Source organism: Theobroma umbraticum, unplaced genomic scaffold, assembly GCF_002168275.2.
Source record: "Theobroma umbraticum cultivar Fairchild unplaced genomic scaffold, ASM216827v3 scaffold_130.0, whole genome shotgun sequence".
Lineage (NCBI taxonomy): Eukaryota > Viridiplantae > Streptophyta > Magnoliopsida > Malvales > Malvaceae > Theobroma > Theobroma umbraticum.
In genome coordinates, this window is record NW_018397264.1 from 6,868,588 (window position 1) to 6,886,257 (window position 17,670).

The 17,670-nt window shown below is 36.3% G+C and overlaps 3 protein-coding genes across 6 annotated transcripts; 1 reads left to right on the forward strand and 2 right to left on the reverse strand.

Annotated features, from left to right (window-relative positions):
- Positions 1-1,587: 1,587 nt before the first annotated feature.
- On the forward strand, positions 1,588-3,409 carry LBO1 (2-oxoglutarate (2OG) and Fe(II)-dependent oxygenase superfamily protein). Its single transcript, XM_021436110.2, has 4 exons — positions 1,588-2,073; positions 2,156-2,403; positions 2,479-2,806; positions 2,894-3,409. Exons 1-4 carry the CDS (start codon positions 1,816-1,818, stop codon positions 3,152-3,154), a joined length of 1,095 nt encoding a protein of 364 aa, XP_021291785.1. The 5' UTR covers positions 1,588-1,815; the 3' UTR covers positions 3,155-3,409.
- Positions 3,410-6,268: 2,859 nt separating this feature from the next.
- On the reverse strand, positions 6,269-12,021 carry LOC110421706 (cullin-1). Of its 3 annotated transcripts, none has more exons than XM_021435357.2 (20): positions 11,860-12,021; positions 11,218-11,403; positions 11,003-11,102; positions 10,261-10,446; positions 10,115-10,162; positions 9,825-10,028; positions 9,654-9,731; positions 9,441-9,530; positions 9,267-9,347; positions 8,994-9,056; positions 8,815-8,850; positions 8,648-8,734; positions 8,420-8,569; positions 8,277-8,332; positions 8,071-8,191; positions 7,799-7,960; positions 7,518-7,661; positions 7,196-7,414; positions 6,936-7,103; positions 6,269-6,836 (listed from the first exon to the last, which is right to left on the reverse strand). In XM_021435357.2, the coding sequence occupies exons 2-20, from the start codon at positions 11,355-11,357 to the stop codon at positions 6,735-6,737; spliced, it is 2,235 nt and encodes a 744-aa protein (XP_021291032.1). In that variant the 5' UTR covers positions 11,358-11,403; positions 11,860-12,021; the 3' UTR covers positions 6,269-6,734. The 3 variants fall into 3 exon arrangements, with proteins under 3 accessions (XP_021291032.1, XP_021291034.1, XP_021291033.1); XM_021435359.2 differs by having other exon boundaries at positions 11,821-11,983; XM_021435358.2 differs by having other exon boundaries at positions 11,817-11,983.
- An 894-nt stretch (positions 12,022-12,915) lies between these two features.
- On the reverse strand, positions 12,916-14,898 carry LOC110421997 (Cullin family protein). Of its 2 annotated transcripts, none has more exons than XM_021435748.1 (7): positions 14,582-14,898; positions 14,412-14,460; positions 14,066-14,251; positions 13,914-13,961; positions 13,627-13,830; positions 13,468-13,545; positions 12,916-13,372 (listed from the first exon to the last, which is right to left on the reverse strand). In XM_021435748.1, exons 1-7 carry the CDS (start codon positions 14,725-14,727, stop codon positions 13,280-13,282), a joined length of 804 nt encoding a protein of 267 aa, XP_021291423.1. In that variant the 5' UTR covers positions 14,728-14,898; the 3' UTR covers positions 12,916-13,279. The 2 variants fall into 2 exon arrangements, with proteins under 2 accessions (XP_021291423.1, XP_021291422.1); XM_021435747.1 differs by having other exon boundaries at positions 12,917-13,372; positions 14,361-14,460; positions 14,582-14,895.
- Between the last annotated feature and the right edge of the window lie 2,772 nt (positions 14,899-17,670).

Below are 17,670 nucleotides of genomic sequence, written 5' to 3' on the forward strand. Positions count from 1 at the left end.
CTGCAATAATAGACAATTAAGTGTACTGCAACCACTACTAGATTCCATCACCCTTTGAACTCCTTGGCTTTTGTTCACATATTTCATTTCACACAGATGATGAGGATCTGATGCAAACAGATGATCAAACAAATAAACGAAAAAATGTCACAGAAACATTTATGTTAGGTATGTATACTCAGGTTCTTTGGTCCATATGTAAAGATGCAAGGATGATATTTCCAGCATGTCTGAGATTATATGTGAAAAAAGTGGTACCAATTTGGTTGCAGCTTTACAGGTCAAGGAATGGGAAAGCAACAGCCAATCAGGTTTTGAGTGGTCCTGGTTGTTTTAACTTGTCTTCTGGGTTTGTGTAAATGCTGGGAATGTTTCATGTGTTGGAAAAGGTATAGGAACAGGAACGGTAACATGTAAATAGCAGATGATTGACACCTGGTTTTTTGTTTACCCAGGACATGTGGTTTGAGGTTGGTATGCTTCAACGCTGAAGTAGAATAATCTCAATTTCCTCTTTTGTACATAGGGAGTCCCCCTCCCTGTTAACAATGACCTTCCAAAAAAAAAAGTCACAATGAAAAAGCAACAGCCAATCAAAATCCCTTCATATCACAAGGAAGAATCCCTTCAATTATGGTTACCTTTCCTACTTTCCATTGCCAAGACTATTCTTGAAGCAAGAAAATTTGTTAACAGATCTATAAATTGCAGGTTTTTCCTCCCAACACAGCCAGAGTGTCCCAATTTTCATGATTTTTCCCTGATCCTATGTTGATTATGCTTAATAATCCTGTGATCACATTGTAGCAAACATGGTTTAGTGGTGATAGTGTGTTTCATTCTATGCATCCTTTTTAACCATGAGTTCTGCTCTAATAAACAATTGTCAGGATGATGTCGGCATGTTGCCTTTCTAAATTCTAACCCAATTGACATGCTTGGGCGTCTGGTATTGTGTGATATCAGTTGACATTGTTGTAGTACTTATCCACAGCCGAAAAAGAAGAAGAAAACAAGTGAGATTGCCCTTAAGGACTGAAACCAGGTCACCTGATTGGAAAGGGCCAAGTCAATAGAGACCATTAAGGCTTAGCCAATAGTTTCTGTAATGTCACAAAGATGAGTTGTGATTTGGAGCATGAAACTGTTCTACTTCACGCTGATTTTGAAAGAAATACAGATGTTGGGCTACTAACGGAATGAAAAGGTAGGTCCACATTTAATATGAAAGTCAAGTAGATGAAAAAGATGAGAAAAGATGGGCACAACTGATGGTGCATGTGGTATCTCGAGTCTGGTTTTTAAGATAAAGAGAAGTTGGTCTCAGTCTTATCTTAATAAAAAAGGGTATCTGACAAAAAAAAATTTCAGCCTAGTCTGCCATTGATGGAGACTTTGGTTTGGAGGACTTGGGACTTCAATATCTAGATCTCTTTTCATTTTATGAGCAATAAAGTATAGATTCTTGCACATGAGAATTGACTATTCTTGGCAGTTGACAAGTTCCAAACTAAATGCAGAAGGATGTATGGATAGAATTTTTACAAGGCAATTCAACAGGAAAAATGGGATGGGGGGGAGAATACTGTATGTCTTTGCATTTCTAGCTTGCTATGTCTTGTGCAAATACTCATCAAATTTGTTCTTGTCAAAATAAAAGTGCATAAAAATGGGCCCCATACCTCACATTAACACTGCAAACGTGTACATAGATGCTGATTTTCTCCATCTATAAATACAGGCCCTGTCTAAGAGCAGAGCTTCCAAGTAAACCTGATTACCTATCAGTTTCTCCAATAGTTCAAATTCTGCTTCATGGCTCCAGTACCTAGTTTTCCAGTTAAGGTTGGGCATATTGACGATGTCCAAGAACTGAGAAAGGCCAGACCAACCTCAATTCCTGAAAGATTCGTCAGAGACATGGCTGAGAGGCCAAAACTTGCTGCAACTCTAGTATCAGCTTGTGACATTCCCATTATTGATCTTTCTAAGCTCATGAAAAGAGACAAAGATGAACACCAAAGTGAAGTTATGCAACTCAAAACTGCCTGTGAGGAATGGGGATTTTTTCAGGTACAAAATGTTTAATTTTCGTGTGAGCTACTTTATTAGAAAAATGATTATTATGGAAGTTAATTGTTGATAGCATTTTCAGGTGGTGAATCATGGGATTGATCTGAGTGTCCTTGAAAACATCGAAAAAGTAGCCAAAGACTTCTTCATGTTACCTTTAGAGGAGAAACAAAAGTATCCAATGGCTCCAGGCACGGTTCAGGGATATGGTCAAGCTTTTGTGTTCTCAGAGAACCAGAAGTTGGATTGGTGCAACATGTTTGCTCTTGGTGTTGAGCCTCCTTGTATAAGGAACCTGAAACTCTGGCCATCAAAACCAGCTGACTTCAGGTAACATCGACACCAAATTTGGACCTGGAAGTATAGATAGTTTCAATTCATTTAATGTAACTTTTCGTTTTCCAGGGAAACTTTAGAGTTTTATTCAAGAGAAATCCGGAAACTTTGCAAGAATTTACTGAAGTATATAGCAGTGAGCCTCGGCTTAAAAGGGGATGTTTTCGAAGAAATGTTTGGGGTGGCTGTGCAAGCAGTAAGGATGAACTACTACCCTCCATGTTCAAGGCCTGACCTTGTTTTAGGTCTTAGCCCACATTCAGATGGAAGTGCCCTTACAGTGTTGCAGCAGGTAAAGGATAGCTCAGTAGGACTTCAAATTCTTAAGGACAACACATGGGTGCCAGTTCAGCCTATTCCAAATGCACTTGTGATCAATATTGGTGACACCATAGAAGTAAGAAACCTGGAACTTAAAAATTTGAGATTGCCCTTTTAAGATAACAGTGTTCAATCAGTGTTTTTCTGATGTCTTGTTAAACAGGTTCTTACAAATGGAAAATACAAGAGTGTGGAGCACAGAGCAGTAACTCACAAGGACAGAGACCGCCTGTCAATTGTCACTTTCTATGCTCCTAGCTACGAAATAGAACTTGGTCCAATGCCAGAATTGGTGGATGAGAAGAATCCATGCAGATACAGAAGATACAATCATGGAGAGTACAGTAAACATTACGTAACCAACAAGTTGCAAGGCAAGAGAACCCTGGATTTCGCAAAGATTGAATCCAAGACCTCCGCTTAAGAAGGACTCCACTTGGTCTCCCACCTAGGCTTACTTGTAACTAGGCTATAGTATATAACATTAGAAAAGGCATTGCTGGAGTGTTGGGTCTTTCTACTTGTGCTTGTAACAGTCATACAAGTTTGGTATTCTGTGTATCAGAAATGCGTTTGTATTCATTGATGGACTGCACTGTTCATGTGTAACTCAGATTGCTATATGCATATCAGCTAATGGAAGCTGTGGGGTCTTTTTTTATAAAGCTTTCTTGTCAAATTGAGTTTTGTCTGAACAACTTGTTAAATTAGCAGCTGTAAGCTGGAGAGAAAAACAATAACTAAACAGAAAGAAATGCCACTTTTACTGTTTTCTCCCTCAGATTCCTAATGAGGAAAGGAACATGCAATCATGTGGGGCAGCTCAAGACCACCACACCAAACCCATGTTTCAGAAGAAATCAAACAGAAAAAGTTTAACAAAATCATCGGTCTTCCTTTGTTCAAGGGAAAGAGAACTCTTTTCTTAGTGGCAAAGGGCGGAGAGCCCACAAAATCATTTTATGCATGTTTTTAAGTTCATTTTATAGGAGTGAGGGTAGCACCAAGCAACTTGTGATGGAATGTTTGATGATTCTGAGCTGAAATGACGCAAGTGCTAACACCAAGTAGAGCACAAAGCAGAGTTCCTGCATTCATGACATAAGATGTGAGGTAAAGGGAGACAATGCAGTATGCACAGTCGAAGTAAGTTGGCCAGGACCAACCACAGGTTTCATTATACGCCAAAATCATGTCTCAAATTCAACAAGCTCATGAATAAACTGTTAATTAGCAATGATTCAATCAGGTTAGTGGAATGTTCTTCTAAGAAAGAATATTCACCATAAGATCATATTCAAAACGATATAAAAAAAACCACAATGATATCCTGAGTTGAACTGTATGCTTAAAAATCAGAAGTAGCAAGGAAATGCTGATGCTGTCAAGAGAGACTGAAAAAACCATAAACCAATGACTATCTATTTCACGACAAGTTGGGTGGAATAGAAATCAAATAAGAATTGTTACCTCTTTTCCCATCAATCGCCAAGCCCATGGGAAAAAGCAAGCAGTGACCATTGTTTTCTTACAGATCACAAAGTCTAAGGGAGAAATAAGGAACTTCTTTGTTTCTTGTTTAAGATTCAAGGAAGCCAGAAATGTGACTGTTCGTGTATGTCTGCATATTGTTTTTCTAGTTAAGATCATGGCTCCAGAGATCAAAATAAGAACATTCAACAAGCAGACATTATCAACATGTAGTCGCATTGACAATTTTGCAAAGTTATTGACATCCAGTTAAAACAGGGAGAAATGCTGTTCTTGAATGTTGAAAGTTGCAAGTTTACAGTCTGCAAAAGTTATGAACTCTGAAAAAGACGCTACTCAATCGGCTAAAGTTATGTTAAGTTCCCAACCAGAGAGACTAACAAGTTATGAGCCAAATCCAACGACAGAAAAAGTTGAAAGGCAAAATCAGCAAGAAAATATTGACTACTGAGGCAAATTACAGTGTATCAGAAACATCACAAAACCAACATCTTCATATGGACCTAGGGAATAGGGGCTTGACAACAAAACTAGGCCCTGACTTTTAACAAGCCATAGACTAACGCTCAAGCAGGTTTGTGCCATTCCCCTAACGGCACTGCCTTTTTTGCAAACTAATGAAAGGAACCATCCTTTTCACAAGAATTCAATGAAGCGGGGATTTTGGGGAAAGTGATATCAGCAGTCGGGTCCCATAAATATTCAGGCTTGGACCACTTTTAACAAAAGTTTGCAGGTGTCAAAAAACATGACTAGAAACATAATTTGGTTTAGAAAAAGTAGCACACAACCGTCCACTGGTAAGAAAGAAAGTTCCAATCTAACAAGGAAAAAGAAGAAAGGGAAGGGGGTCCGGGTGGACGGTTCTTTTGGCATTCATGGTGGCACTTTCTGGTCTGTTTTCTTTCTGACTTGACACTGTCAAAAGAACCGTTGCTTTTGCTTCCATTTCACTTACTTTATTTTGCCACCAATTAGCAATTTGGCAAATGTTTGCTCACCCACGCTCGTTGAATCTCCTTGCAACTCCCCAAAACCCCTCGTGCTAATAATGGACAGTAACAACTTCCATTTTCCTACCTTCAGAAAACAAAACAAAAGAGCTTCAATGGACTAGTCCTTTATAAACATCCCTACTACCATCAACCTGAACTAAGATTCCCAATATGACAAAATGAAAATGAAATTCCTTGTTATAATAACGAGTTAGTAATTGTTAACTATTTCAAGTTAAAGACAGATAACAAGTGCATATAATCTTGGAAGTTGGCTGTTGATAAGAACACCACTAATGAACCCCAAATCATAGCCCATAATCTACAATCATGGGGAATTTGAGAAGGAAGATATTCCAAGATTCTAAGACTTGGGTTTTACTTCCATTCATTTCTTGAGGAATAGTTTTCCAAATTCCTTGAGGTTCTAAACTTCCTCCTACTGGTTCTTGCAGTAGTGCTTGGTGGTTGATGTGTATTGCACTGTCTAGTATAAGAGTCGTATGCTTATCCGCAAGGATGGACAATGCCGTGTGGATTTGTGAAAAGGAACTACATTTTTCATTTGTTTTTAGTAACAATTACAGAAACATCAGATCTTGTTGAGGGCTACTACCAATACCAATTCAACAAAAATATCAGTCCAAGTATAAGAGCCATTCCAAATCATCACAAGAAGTGAATCCAACTGTCAAAAAAGGCTGCAGAAATTGACTTAAAAGAGGATTTTTTGTCTAGTGTATGGCAGAATAAAGGCTAATCTTTTTCTTTTCTTGTTTGGTGTTTTTTGCCAAAATCAAGTAAAATTATCCCGATCTAAAAGAAAATAATAAACTTTACATTGATCGTGTATTTAAATAAAATTAAATATTTAAATATTTACATTATTTTCTATCTGTGAGATTTTTTTATGAAATAAGATAGTAAAATTTAATAAACCAAAACAGATAATATCTTGTAAATTAAGTATCGATGGATGTTCTCAGTCTCATCACACGTGCTTTGTTAACATGTTCACCGGGTACTACAAAGGATGAAATGACAACAGTACGGAGAAAAGCATAAAATGGTGGATGCATTCAGACAGACGATTCCTAACATTTCCGAAACTTACAATCATAATGGAGCTTGAGTATATCACTAAAATACACTTTTTTTTTTTTTTTTTTTGCTTCTTTTGGTGGAACAAGGGGCGCACAACAAACAAGCATCAACTAAGTCATGAAAAGGGCTTGCAGTAATAAGAAACCGGTCATTAGATGGTCCCCGCTGCACCAGACCATATTATGGGATCAATTACAATTTCTCCAGGTTGATTTCACAATTTATAGAATTTGGCCACACCTGGCTCCTACTGTACAAGTATCTCAGCTCCTGCTAGCAATCACCAAAAGCACTCATCAGGTGGCATCTCATCATGCTTATGCCACTTTCACCACGAACTGACCACACCTGGTCGTTTGCGCTATTTGCAGCAGCAATACTCCTTCATCTGGAAAATGACTAGGCCAGGCCACATCATGCCAAGTACCGGAATGTATTGGGGTTATCCTTGTCCCTCTCAAGATAGTCACGAGTAATCAGGTCCTCAATTCGCTTTTTGATTGCCTTGAAATCAGGCTGCACAGTTCAAATTTTAGTTAACACAACCATGTAAAGCAAGAAAGTAACAGCACATTGTGCACATGCCATACAAGACGAAAAGAATCATATAAGAACCTTGAACATGCGGCCCAACTGCTCAACACACTCCATAACCAACTGCTGGTGACCCAGAACTTTCCGACTCTTCATGATACGCACAATTGAGGCATCAATGGCGTACCGCCTATCCTTGTCAACATCTTCAATTACTTTCTTCTTCTCATCAACAGGGGGAAGAGGAATCTGAATTTTAAACAAATAAAAGCATCAGGAGATATAATTAATTAAAAGGAGAATAACACTGAACATTGGTAGTTTTTTTTTAAAAAAAGTACCTTGATCCTCCTCATTTTATCAGTAAACTTAGAGTTGAACTCAAAGTAATCAGTGGGAGAGATGGTTTTCGTACTTGGCTCCTTATTAAGAATTTTATACTTTGCACATGACAATGAATGCAGAAGTCTAACCACATCATCATCAGTTAAGTTCAATTGTGTCATGATCTCTGAATAGCTCAGCCTATCTGAGGAATTGAACAGCAGTAAGGCAGAGGCCTACAAATCAAGAAGACTCAATATTAGCAAAATAGATTCCTAAACTCCATTTCACTATTTAATAAAAAGGAAAAGGACTAGAAATAATCTTTGACCATATTACCTGATATGTTGTGACAATCAACTCCATTGTTTTTGGTTCAAACTTCCCAATAAGGTTACAAGTACCCAAAGAGTATATCCAAGTAAGTTTTCTATGTTTGGTTTTTGTCTGATAGAAGTCCCTGAAAACCTCAACACACTTAATCTAAAGAGGTTTTTGAGGAAGAGGAAGAAGAAGGAAGGAAGAAAATAAAGAAAATTGGCGTTAGTAACTTCCAGTAAACTTAAATGGCAATTCACAAAATGAAATATGACTCTTGTTTGCAAGATCTTTAAGCGTACCATCTCAGCAGGAAGATTAAGATCAAAAGACTTGTAACTTGGCCAGAAGCCAGTAGTCAAAACAGTTACTGTCAAGTCGATCCCTGGATTTGCATTTGGATTATTGCTCAAGTACTCCTCAAAACTTGTCTGGTTTTCCCTTGCCAACGTCAAATCTGTGACCTGAAAAACAGAGAAGCAGTTTAGAAAGGGATCTATTTGAGATATTACAAACATTTGGAGATGAGAATAAACAGCATTCAGTTCACAAATGATAACAAATCACATCTGACCATTCCCTCCATCTTTGAGGTGAACTGACCACCACACTGCTGTTTCAGCTTTGTCAAGATACTTCTCTCATGGTCATCATTAGCACTCTTGTCAAAAAGAAGCCTTCGAGCAAGCTTTTTCCTACCAATAATAATTCACAACAACAAAATCAGCTGAAATTCATGTGTGAAATGAGTTCCGTCTTCAAATAAAGCAAAACATCTACCTGTAAAATTCTGCAAACAAGTCCTTGTCACTAATATAAGCAAGAAGCTTCACAACCTGCAAATTTACAACAGTAAGGTTATGAAGTGTAAGTGTAACAAGTCTTATAAGGTAGATAGAACACTAAACAAGAGTGCAACAAACCTTTTCAAGAGTTTCTTCAATTGCTTCATCACTTAATTTTTCACTTCCACCTTTCTTAAGAATATTATCACAAAAAGTGGCAAGTAGCTCTGCACTTGAGCTTCCGGCAACACCCTTGTTGCAAAAGACTTCAAAAGCCTCCTTGAGAGCCTAGAGAAAATAGACAATAATGAGAAGATAAAACACAACAGCATGGGACTTATCTTGAGAAATCCATCTATTACAGACCTTGTGAAAGAGGGTATGATTTTGAAAACAATCATTCACATATGCTAGGTATTTGTCATGCAGCTCAATCACTTTCCTCACGAAAACCTGAAAACCAGAGACAAAAATCAACTTCCATGCCTTGAAACAGCCTAGTGCCATGTAGAACTACAAGGTGAAGATTTTACCTGCTCTTGCATGCCTACCACATCCTTTTTATCTGCCTATTGAAGAAAGAAAACATTTTAGCATGATTGGAAATAAACTTAAATGATATCAATATTAAAAGCTTATTCTTGTGCAAAAGAAGCTTTGAAAGGTTTGCATACTATAAGCTATAAAAAATAACGACAGGTACAATGCAAACCTTTTTGTTGCTTGCAGCATCCTCAGCCTGTTTGACCAAAGCTGTGCCTTCAGCAGTAACATGCTGAAGAAGAAAATGGGAACATTTTTTAAAGGGAGAAAGAAAAGAAATAATATGCAAAGTAAGAATAGATGAAATGAGATGATACATGAATATCCAAGTGAAAGTGATAGAACAAGGTTTTTTATGCTTGAGAAGCCATTTAACATCATACATAAATAAAGAATTAAGTAATAAATTCATCATATAGCGGACAAGCTATGCAATAGTTACCTGTTTGAAAATGCCTGACACAGGATCCAAGCCTCGAGGAATTTTACAAAAGAGTCTAAACATTCTTGACAAATCCTCCACCTAAAAGTTAGAAAGGAAGAAGGTGATCAGTTGTTAACTAGCTAATAAGTTAAGTAACCAGTAAATAACTTATCACCCAGTAAGCACAAGCACCTTGTCATCTCTAAGCAATGCATGGCATCCAGAGTGCTCTTTCTCAAGGAGTAGGTTTGCATTTACAGACAACAACTCATGTTGAACTTTCTATAAAAAAAAAAGAACATCGTTAAAAACAGCAGTAAGAAAAAAAAATTAGTATCACTTTTGAAGTGTAAGATCATCTCCAAGACCAAAAGGTGGATTCATATAACAAAAACAAGTACCAACCTCAAGTAGTTTTGGCTCACTACTAGAATGCAAATAATGTGAGACCCTATCTTTCTCTCGTTTTAAACACTCCTCAGCCTAAAATGGGAAAACAAAATGCTTTATTAGAGACTATTTGACTGGAAAAATAAGAAAAATATAGTTTGAAATGCAATCATATATAATGCATACTTTCAACATATAATCTGGACAAGAATCTTCTAGAATCCAATTTGAAGCCTTCCTTGAATAATAGGCAGCTGTATCTTTGAGCATAGTGGCCTCAAAATCATTCTCATAGTAATCCATTTGCCCCATTCCAATTTCAACAAATATATCTAAAACATTCTTCAATAAAGCTCGATCAATCTGCTCGCCCTCACGTTCTTGGTCAATCTGATTTAAGATTAGGGTTTCTATTAATATTACTTGGAATACAAAGGAAAGGTCAGAAAGAATGTGGAAAAGAAAACAGAACTTACTAGAGAAATTACTGCATCCCTCACTTTTGCATTTAGCTCTTGGTAGACCTGAAACCAGAGAAAGTGCATGCATAAGATTTCTACATTTTTCTTCATACAAGGAAATACCATGGAGTATCATGGCAATACGTTCAACCTGCACATACCAGTTCTCGGAAACATGTGAGTCCAACTTCATTAAGGGGAGGGAGTGACCTCCGAGCAATAAAGTAGCGATCAAGATAATGGAAGAAACGAGAAAGCCACCTAACCATTACTTTATGATTAGCCCACCTTTTCACCAGCTCTCTCAACATAAACTCATCGTGCTTTTCTCGTAAAGATGGAAGTACCTGTTGGAGCAATATTTTATGAACTGTATTAGCAAAGAATAAAAAAAGACAAGATATAGCACCTTCAACACAATATTCAAGCAAGGGACAACATTATATATAAAATGACAATCTATAATATCTTTCAACAACATGACTTGATTAATGGCTTTTCTTAAAATCTTATAGCTACAATTAATTAAGTACAATTCAGCTGCCCCCTAAGCAAGCATATTTGTTTTGTTAAAAAGGTAACCACTGAATTCAGGGTGGGGGTTCAGGTTAAGAAGGAGAATGGGTAAGGCACCTTCTACGCTATTAATAAATGCATAACAAGTGATCATCCCTTCTAAATAAATGGGACAGAGAAAAAGGGAAATGCAAGGCATTTGATTTATCTCATACACAAATCTTTAAACTAGCTTATTTTAACAAATAAATCCAGCAAAGCAGTCAATGACAGTAAAAGAAACAATAAATATCACCACAAGGTACATATTTTTAAGTCCATACATAATATCAACAACTTGAGTAAATTAATGACAACAAACATTGAAGCAACATTATAATTCCTCACCGTTGAAGTGATGTATTCTTCAAAAGATTCTCGATACTTATCATACAACTGTTGAGAATAATCGTGAGGAGGCTTTTGGGTGCACATATTGTAAATAGTTCTACAAAATAAAGATTAAGGACACCAACAAAAACACTCACAACATACGAAAATCATAATGTTCGCAATCATTCCCAAAAAAAAAAACCAATAAAAAATGACATCGAATAGGATACGTATAGAGCATCATATAATCCTCAGAGCTAAACTGTGGCTCCGGTAAGCCTTCTAGAATGTTCTTCAACTTTGTAATCCCTTTTTGCATAAATTCCCATCCTTGTTCAAGGTCGATCGTCTTCCTCTCGTTCATCGTCATTGTGCCAGGTTGTCTCCCTAATTATCAAAACCCTAGCCGCCAGAATCTGCAAATTTAAAGATTCAAATCAGAATAATTAGCTCACATTTCAGCTTCAAATCATCAACATTCCATACTCTCTAGCCCAATTAACCAAAAAAACCACAAATTACAACAAAATCCACCCCAAAAAAAAACTTAAAAATGGTAACTTTAAGCAACAATGCCGTGACTTGAAACAATTCAGCGATTTTCTCAGCACCCAAACAGGAAACTTAACATTTCTTTATAAAAAAAAAAGTCCTTTTAAAATCAAAGTCAATCGATTCAATCCAAACCCAATAAAACGAGAATTTCATCAAATTGGAACAAAACAAAAAGCAATCCATGAGAAATCGAGAGACAATCAGAACAGAAGGAGATCGATAGATACCCTAAAAAGCACAAAAAATTACCAAAAAAATAAATAAATAATAGTACTTAATTAAAAAATATCTGATATCGGAGAAAGCGAAGAAAAAACCCTAGAGAGGACGGAGGCTGAAAGCCGAGTTCCGACAGAGCATTGAAGTAGGAAAGGGCGAGTCTTGTTAAAAGATCCTTTCGGGTTTCGGATCCTTTTTCTCTCTGATTATTATTATTATTATTTATGATTTTTATATTTTTATTTTCACAGTTTTAATTTATTTTCTTTTTTAAATTATTTTTTGTTTTTTTATGCAGCTTTTTTTTTGTTTGGGACATATATGCCTGCATGCTCGTACTTTATTTCTTTTGTAAGAAGGTCCTGCTACTTTCTCATATTAATGCAAAAGGCTCTGGCATTTTGTTTTCTTTAAGCAATCTAGGGATTAAATTGCAATTATTTATAAAATTAAAAACTTAGTCATAAATGTCCAAAGTAACTCCCATTGAGAAGATATTTTTTCAAAGAAAACGGAAGGGATTATGTGAACCTTCCATGTTATACATGGAGAGACAACATTGGAAGTATTAATTCTCATTTAGGAAATAAAGATTTTGCCCATTTTAATCTATTCCGAGATAAAAAAAAATTCATTTAATAATCGATACATTATCCGATTATTCATCAATTGTATTAAAAATAATTTTGATATTAAATATTCCAAAAACTATTTAGTAATTGGTTAAACTCGTGGGGCTTCATGAATAATTCCGGTTCATGATACATTTTAGAATGTTTGTTTTCTTTTATATGTAATTTTTGTTGGTGGAAGGTTTAACAGGTGAGACATGAGAGGAGCCATGGATGGAAAAGTTGTAAAGAAAAGCAAATAATGAGAGCCAACTAGTGTGGAATGTGGCAAATGATTGGACCTAAAGTGAACTTTTGTGGCCAACTGACAACAGTAAGTACTTGATGGCATGAGAAAGTTGAACCATTGACTGTCAACAGAAATGGACTTGCTCCATTGATAATCAGTGGAGAAAACAGACACAAAATTTCATAGCTTTTGATTTAGGGGTCCTAAAAGGATTTAACTGTTAAAAAATGCCTTAGAATTTTGCTTACTATATATATATATTCATGGATGATACCTTTCTTGGAATGGAGAATGTCCTACCACAAGGGGTTAGGATCTAATCTTGGATTCTGCCATAGTAGGCTGATCATGGTTAGTATAAAGTAAACATCCTGGCTCAGTTATTTCACAATGAGAATAACCAACCCTGCAATCTCCATCAGCTTAACTTTTTCTCTCAACCACCCTTTATTCTGAACAATCCTGTAATTTTACAACTCAAATATAGCACTGCTTATACTACAAATTGTTGGAGTCAGATCTTCTAAAACCCCATAATGGATTAGCCAATCTATCATATATATTGTGTATCTGATTTGTTCTTGCAAAATGTATCATGTTTCACTTGCTTGTGTAGAGTTCAAACTTTAATCATCCTCCATGGCAAGGCAGTTTGAATCACATTGATGTTTCTGTCAACGGAGATGCATCCAGCTGTTCCTTCTCTTGCAATTCAGTTGCATGTACAGATAGCAATTCATGTTCAACAATCTATAGTCAATTGAAAAAGAAGAGAAAGAAAAGGTTAGTGACAATAAAAGGAACTAAGAATGTGAACAAAGAAACTAGAGAATGTGGTGACAAACCTCAAGTAACTTCCTGTGGCTTCTATCCTGCAGATAGCAAGAAATTGTCTCTCTTTCATGTTTCAAGCAGCTTGCAACCTAATTATCATCATCCAAAGCATAAAATGGGATCAATCTCCTTGTATATTTATCTATTGCAGGTGGAAGTTTTATTGATACCTTAAGCATGTAATTCTTGTAAGATTCATTTTTTATCCACTTAGAGGCCTTGGTGGAATAAAATGCAGCAGCATCTTCAAACATGGCTTCTTCAAAGTCTTTTTCATAGTGTTTCAATGAGCCTTGTCCAACATCGACATAGACAGCCAGAACATTCTTCACTAGTGCCTGATCAATAACTTCTCCTTCGCGCTCCCGATCAATCTTCAGATTGAAAGAAAACCATGAATGAAGGATTAGCGGAGAAGGTGTGTTTAACCAGAAGAAATCCAAGAACCTGTCCTTACCATAGACAGTACAGCATCTCTGACTTGATTATTCATTTCTCCAAATATCTTGGACAAGAAAAAGGAACACAGAACTTTGTTAATTAGTATTAGCATTTCAAGAGAGAAAAACTATGATTTGGACTTGAGAAATGTAAGAATTTAGGACTAACCAAATTATAGAATGAAGAAAGGCCAACTTCTTGGAGTGAAGGAACGTTCTTCACAGCAACAAAGTATCTATCTATGTAATGAAAGAATCTGCTAAGCCACCAGGTCATCATTTTGTGATTTAACCATCTTGTTTCTAATTCATTTAGCAAAGCTTCACCTTTCTTTCCTTGCAAAGAGGGCATCACCTGGAAACAAAAAACCCAACCCAAAAAATATGTTGTAGGGGGTTTCTACTTTTCTTCATTTTCAGAAGATTCATAAGTGGTAAAACGAATTTCATGGAAGTTCATTTACCCTGCTAGTTATGTACTCTTCAAAAATGTTCTTATACTTCTCATATAATACCTGGCAATTGGCACCGGCAGGGTTTGGATGACACATGTTATACACAGTTCTAGTAATGAGTTAAGCAACTGATGACAGATGATAAATAACAGATGACAAAGACAGAAACCTCAAGAAGTATACTTGAGTCAATTTGATTAGAGAAAACAGAACCCTCAAAACAAGGATACGTGTAGTAACGCATGTAATCTTCAGATGAGAAACTTTGACTGTTATCCCCTTCTATGCGCTTAATCAGTTTGTCTACTCCCTCTTGAATCACCGGCCATCCTTCTTCAACCTTGATGGAGTGTTGATTTGCTTCAGGTCTCGCCATGACTTAAGGTTAAGGTAGCAGGAAAAGAAAGCTGAGATGGTAAAGTTTGTATGAACAGCTTCATAAGAAAGATGTTTACTAACAGATAATGACAAGCATTGACCCAGAGTTCATTTTTCTTGCCAAGACTTGGACATTGATATTCGAAGTTTCTTTGGTTATTCCCCATTTGAAAGTTCCATGCACGGCTCTTGACAATTCGATAACATGGACTTACAACAAAGAAAGAAATATGTTCATGATTTATGCCCAACCAGTTCTTGACTTGGTCAATATTTTTGTTCATCAACTTGTTGGAAATTTTGGGCACTGAGTTCCAACTTTTGTTCCTTTATTCTAAAACTTAATTTTTTTCTGCCACAGATGATGACAAACAACTAAACTACAGATAAGTTCTACAAAAAGAGTGGAAAAAGTAACGCAGAAAAAGGCTTGAGGTTACTTCTGAGCAGCCCGACTCAGTTGAGCTCAGCCCAATCATCGTATTCTGGGCCAGCTAAGCCCCAACATATCATAGTTCTGTGATATTTTTTGACCAACTGCTCATGGATTAGAAGTTTGTATCACAATTAAGGGTCTCAGTGTCCTGTCACACATGCTGCTATGTCTAAAATCTACAGTTAGCTCGAATTCTAGTCTGCAAGTTAAAAGAAAAACTGTTAAATTCCCAGCTAGCAATGCCAAAATTCAGCCTTAAATGGGCTTTGAGGACAATTTTAAAGTTCCTGTTCTTCATGGCTGTGCTTGGCTTGCATTTGGGCAATTCCATGGTCACCGGAGATGGCACGTTTGCCTCCGTGCCCATCAGGTTAAAATACTATTAGAGACAAGTTTGCTTCTTTTCTTTGACGTATATTGATTCATCAAGCCTCTCCATTCATGCAGATCCCCAAAATTATGCTCTTGCACATAGACATGGTTTCTCACTCTCTGTATCTTTGCGGTGTAACTCAGCATGATTTTTTTTTTAATGCCCTGGGACATTTTCTGCCATATTCGTCATGATGTTGTCACTTTCACTATAAATTGTATCAGTATTGGGGTGCAGAGTATCCTCGGTTGTACCGAATTAAATATGTCACAGCGTTAGCAATGTCAGTTTCCAGAGCCTTGAATGCTGGTTTGGGAAAACGTTGTCCACGTCTATTTTATTTCAAATGTGTAAAAAGGACATGAACCTGAGTTTCCCTCATTATTCAGTCACTGTTGCTTAACCTATCTGCTGGTTCTTTGCATAAATTTGCATCTTTATTATCAACCTCTTCCCTGCTGCTTATGCTGTTGCTCTTTGTTCACCTTAACGTAATTGGTCCAGGCTATAGATGTGTATCTGGCCAATGAATGTTGTGGCAGTGATTAAACTGCTGCCCTTTTTTTACCAGGAGGGCATGCTGCGGGCTTCTTCATTATAGGTCAACAATCCTGACAGTAGATTTGATATATTTGGTACGTAAAGGATGCAGGCTTCAGGTCCAAAAACTGAATGAATAGATCTGGCTAAGTGAATTGGCACAAACCACTGACACAGTTGATAGAAAGCATCCATTTTAGCTTTAAATTTTCTGACCTTTTATACTGATGCAGGAAAAGCTTATGGGTAATTCTGATATTTGTTGGATGACATGCTTACACATGTAACCTGCTGGATCTTTTGTTATAACCTAATGGGAATACCAATCATGATTTTAGAAGGGTGCATTATTCAAGAGTTTCTTTGTATACATAAAAGTAAAAATAGAAGATGAAAATGTTGTTCATGTAATACAATCAAATCTTATATTGAGAATTTATAAAAATTCGTTAAGATACATATAAATTTGAATTTATACTTGTAAGACGCTTTTCGTGAATAAAACCCTAAGACTCTTAGGGTCAAATTAGAGAATGCATCTCAAATTAGGTCCATATCTCTACAGTTCAATAAGTTTGTTCGCTGATAAAAAAAAATTAAAAGAATGTAATAATGCTAGAAACTTTAAAGCAATATAAAAAGCAGATTTCACTTGCTAACAATATCTTGGCCAGGCTCTAACTTCAGAATATTGTTGGTGAAAACCTATGTAAATTCTATGAGACTTGAGCTTTGGATCCTTAGTCAACACCAATGAACTAGACATTGACATCTTTACTTCTTGCTTTTCATCTTTTATCTTAGGGGGATCACCTAGATCCTTGAAGGCCCTAGTGTAAGGCAGAAATGATACTTTTCCCTAAGGAGACATTGAGCTAGAAATCATATGTAAGCAGTAACTAATCTTCAACAGGTTCTTAATAATCACTGTAAGTTATGAAGAGAAAATCCCATTTTTGTGGATAATAATTTGTAGGAATCCCTGATGACATTTGCATTTACAATTAATTAAAATCTAATTAATTTATTTCTTAGGTTCATGATGATGAACAAAACTAGTCTTCAGTCAATGTTGAACTGTCATCTATCAATCAAAGAAAATGGATTCACTCAAGATTTGTTGTAGTGAACAAAACTTTTTCCTGGGGCTTTTGTACAAGAAGAGAAGAAGAAATGTACATCCCTGCAGACAATTTTCAGGGACTGAATCACTGACCTGATGAACCACACATAAGGAGGAGCTACATATATAAGGGAGAAAGTAGTAAGGATAGTAAGTACTGATAAGTTAAAGTTAAATCAATAAATGGGCTTAATTCCAAAGTATCAAATAATTTGATGCATGATTCTCCTATCACATTTTTGTAGCCACATATCAATTAGATCTAAAAATTTTTAAGCTTTACACCCTTCTAGCTAAATAAAGACATACGAGGAAGAACTGAAATCTTTTCATTAGCTAGAAGTGATTAAACCAAGAAACATATCTTGTTTCATTAAGTTTGCATAGGATTTTTTATGTTTCCTTCAAATAAATTGAAAGAAAAAAGGAAACAATTTATTAGATTAATCTTTTGCAGAAAAGCCAGCCT

Coding starts and splice junctions, on each gene's coding strand:
- LOC110421706 (XM_021435357.2), bottom strand. CDS start 11,357: ATGACGATGAACGAGAGGAAGACGATCGACCTTGAACAAGGATGGGAA. Junction 10,029..10,114: donor GGGATGCAGTAATTTCTCTA/GTAAGTTCTGTT, acceptor ATCTTAAATCAG/ATTGACCAAGAACGTGAGGG. Junction 7,415..7,517: donor TGATTGTCACAACATATCAG/GTAATATGGTCA, acceptor CTTGATTTGTAG/GCCTCTGCCTTACTGCTGTT.
- LOC110421997 (XM_021435747.1), bottom strand. CDS start 14,727: ATGGCGAGACCTGAAGCAAATCAACACTCCATCAAGGTTGAAGAAGGA. Junction 13,831..13,913: donor GAGATGCTGTACTGTCTATG/GTAAGGACAGGT, acceptor TTCAATCTGAAG/ATTGATCGGGAGCGCGAAGG. Junction 13,546..13,626: donor ACAAGAATTACATGCTTAAG/GTATCAATAAAA, acceptor GATGATAATTAG/GTTGCAAGCTGCTTGAAACA.
- LBO1 (XM_021436110.2), top strand. CDS start 1,816: ATGGCTCCAGTACCTAGTTTTCCAGTTAAGGTTGGGCATATTGACGAT. Junction 2,404..2,478: donor TCAAAACCAGCTGACTTCAG/GTAACATCGACA, acceptor TTCGTTTTCCAG/GGAAACTTTAGAGTTTTATT. Junction 2,807..2,893: donor ATATTGGTGACACCATAGAA/GTAAGAAACCTG, acceptor CTTGTTAAACAG/GTTCTTACAAATGGAAAATA.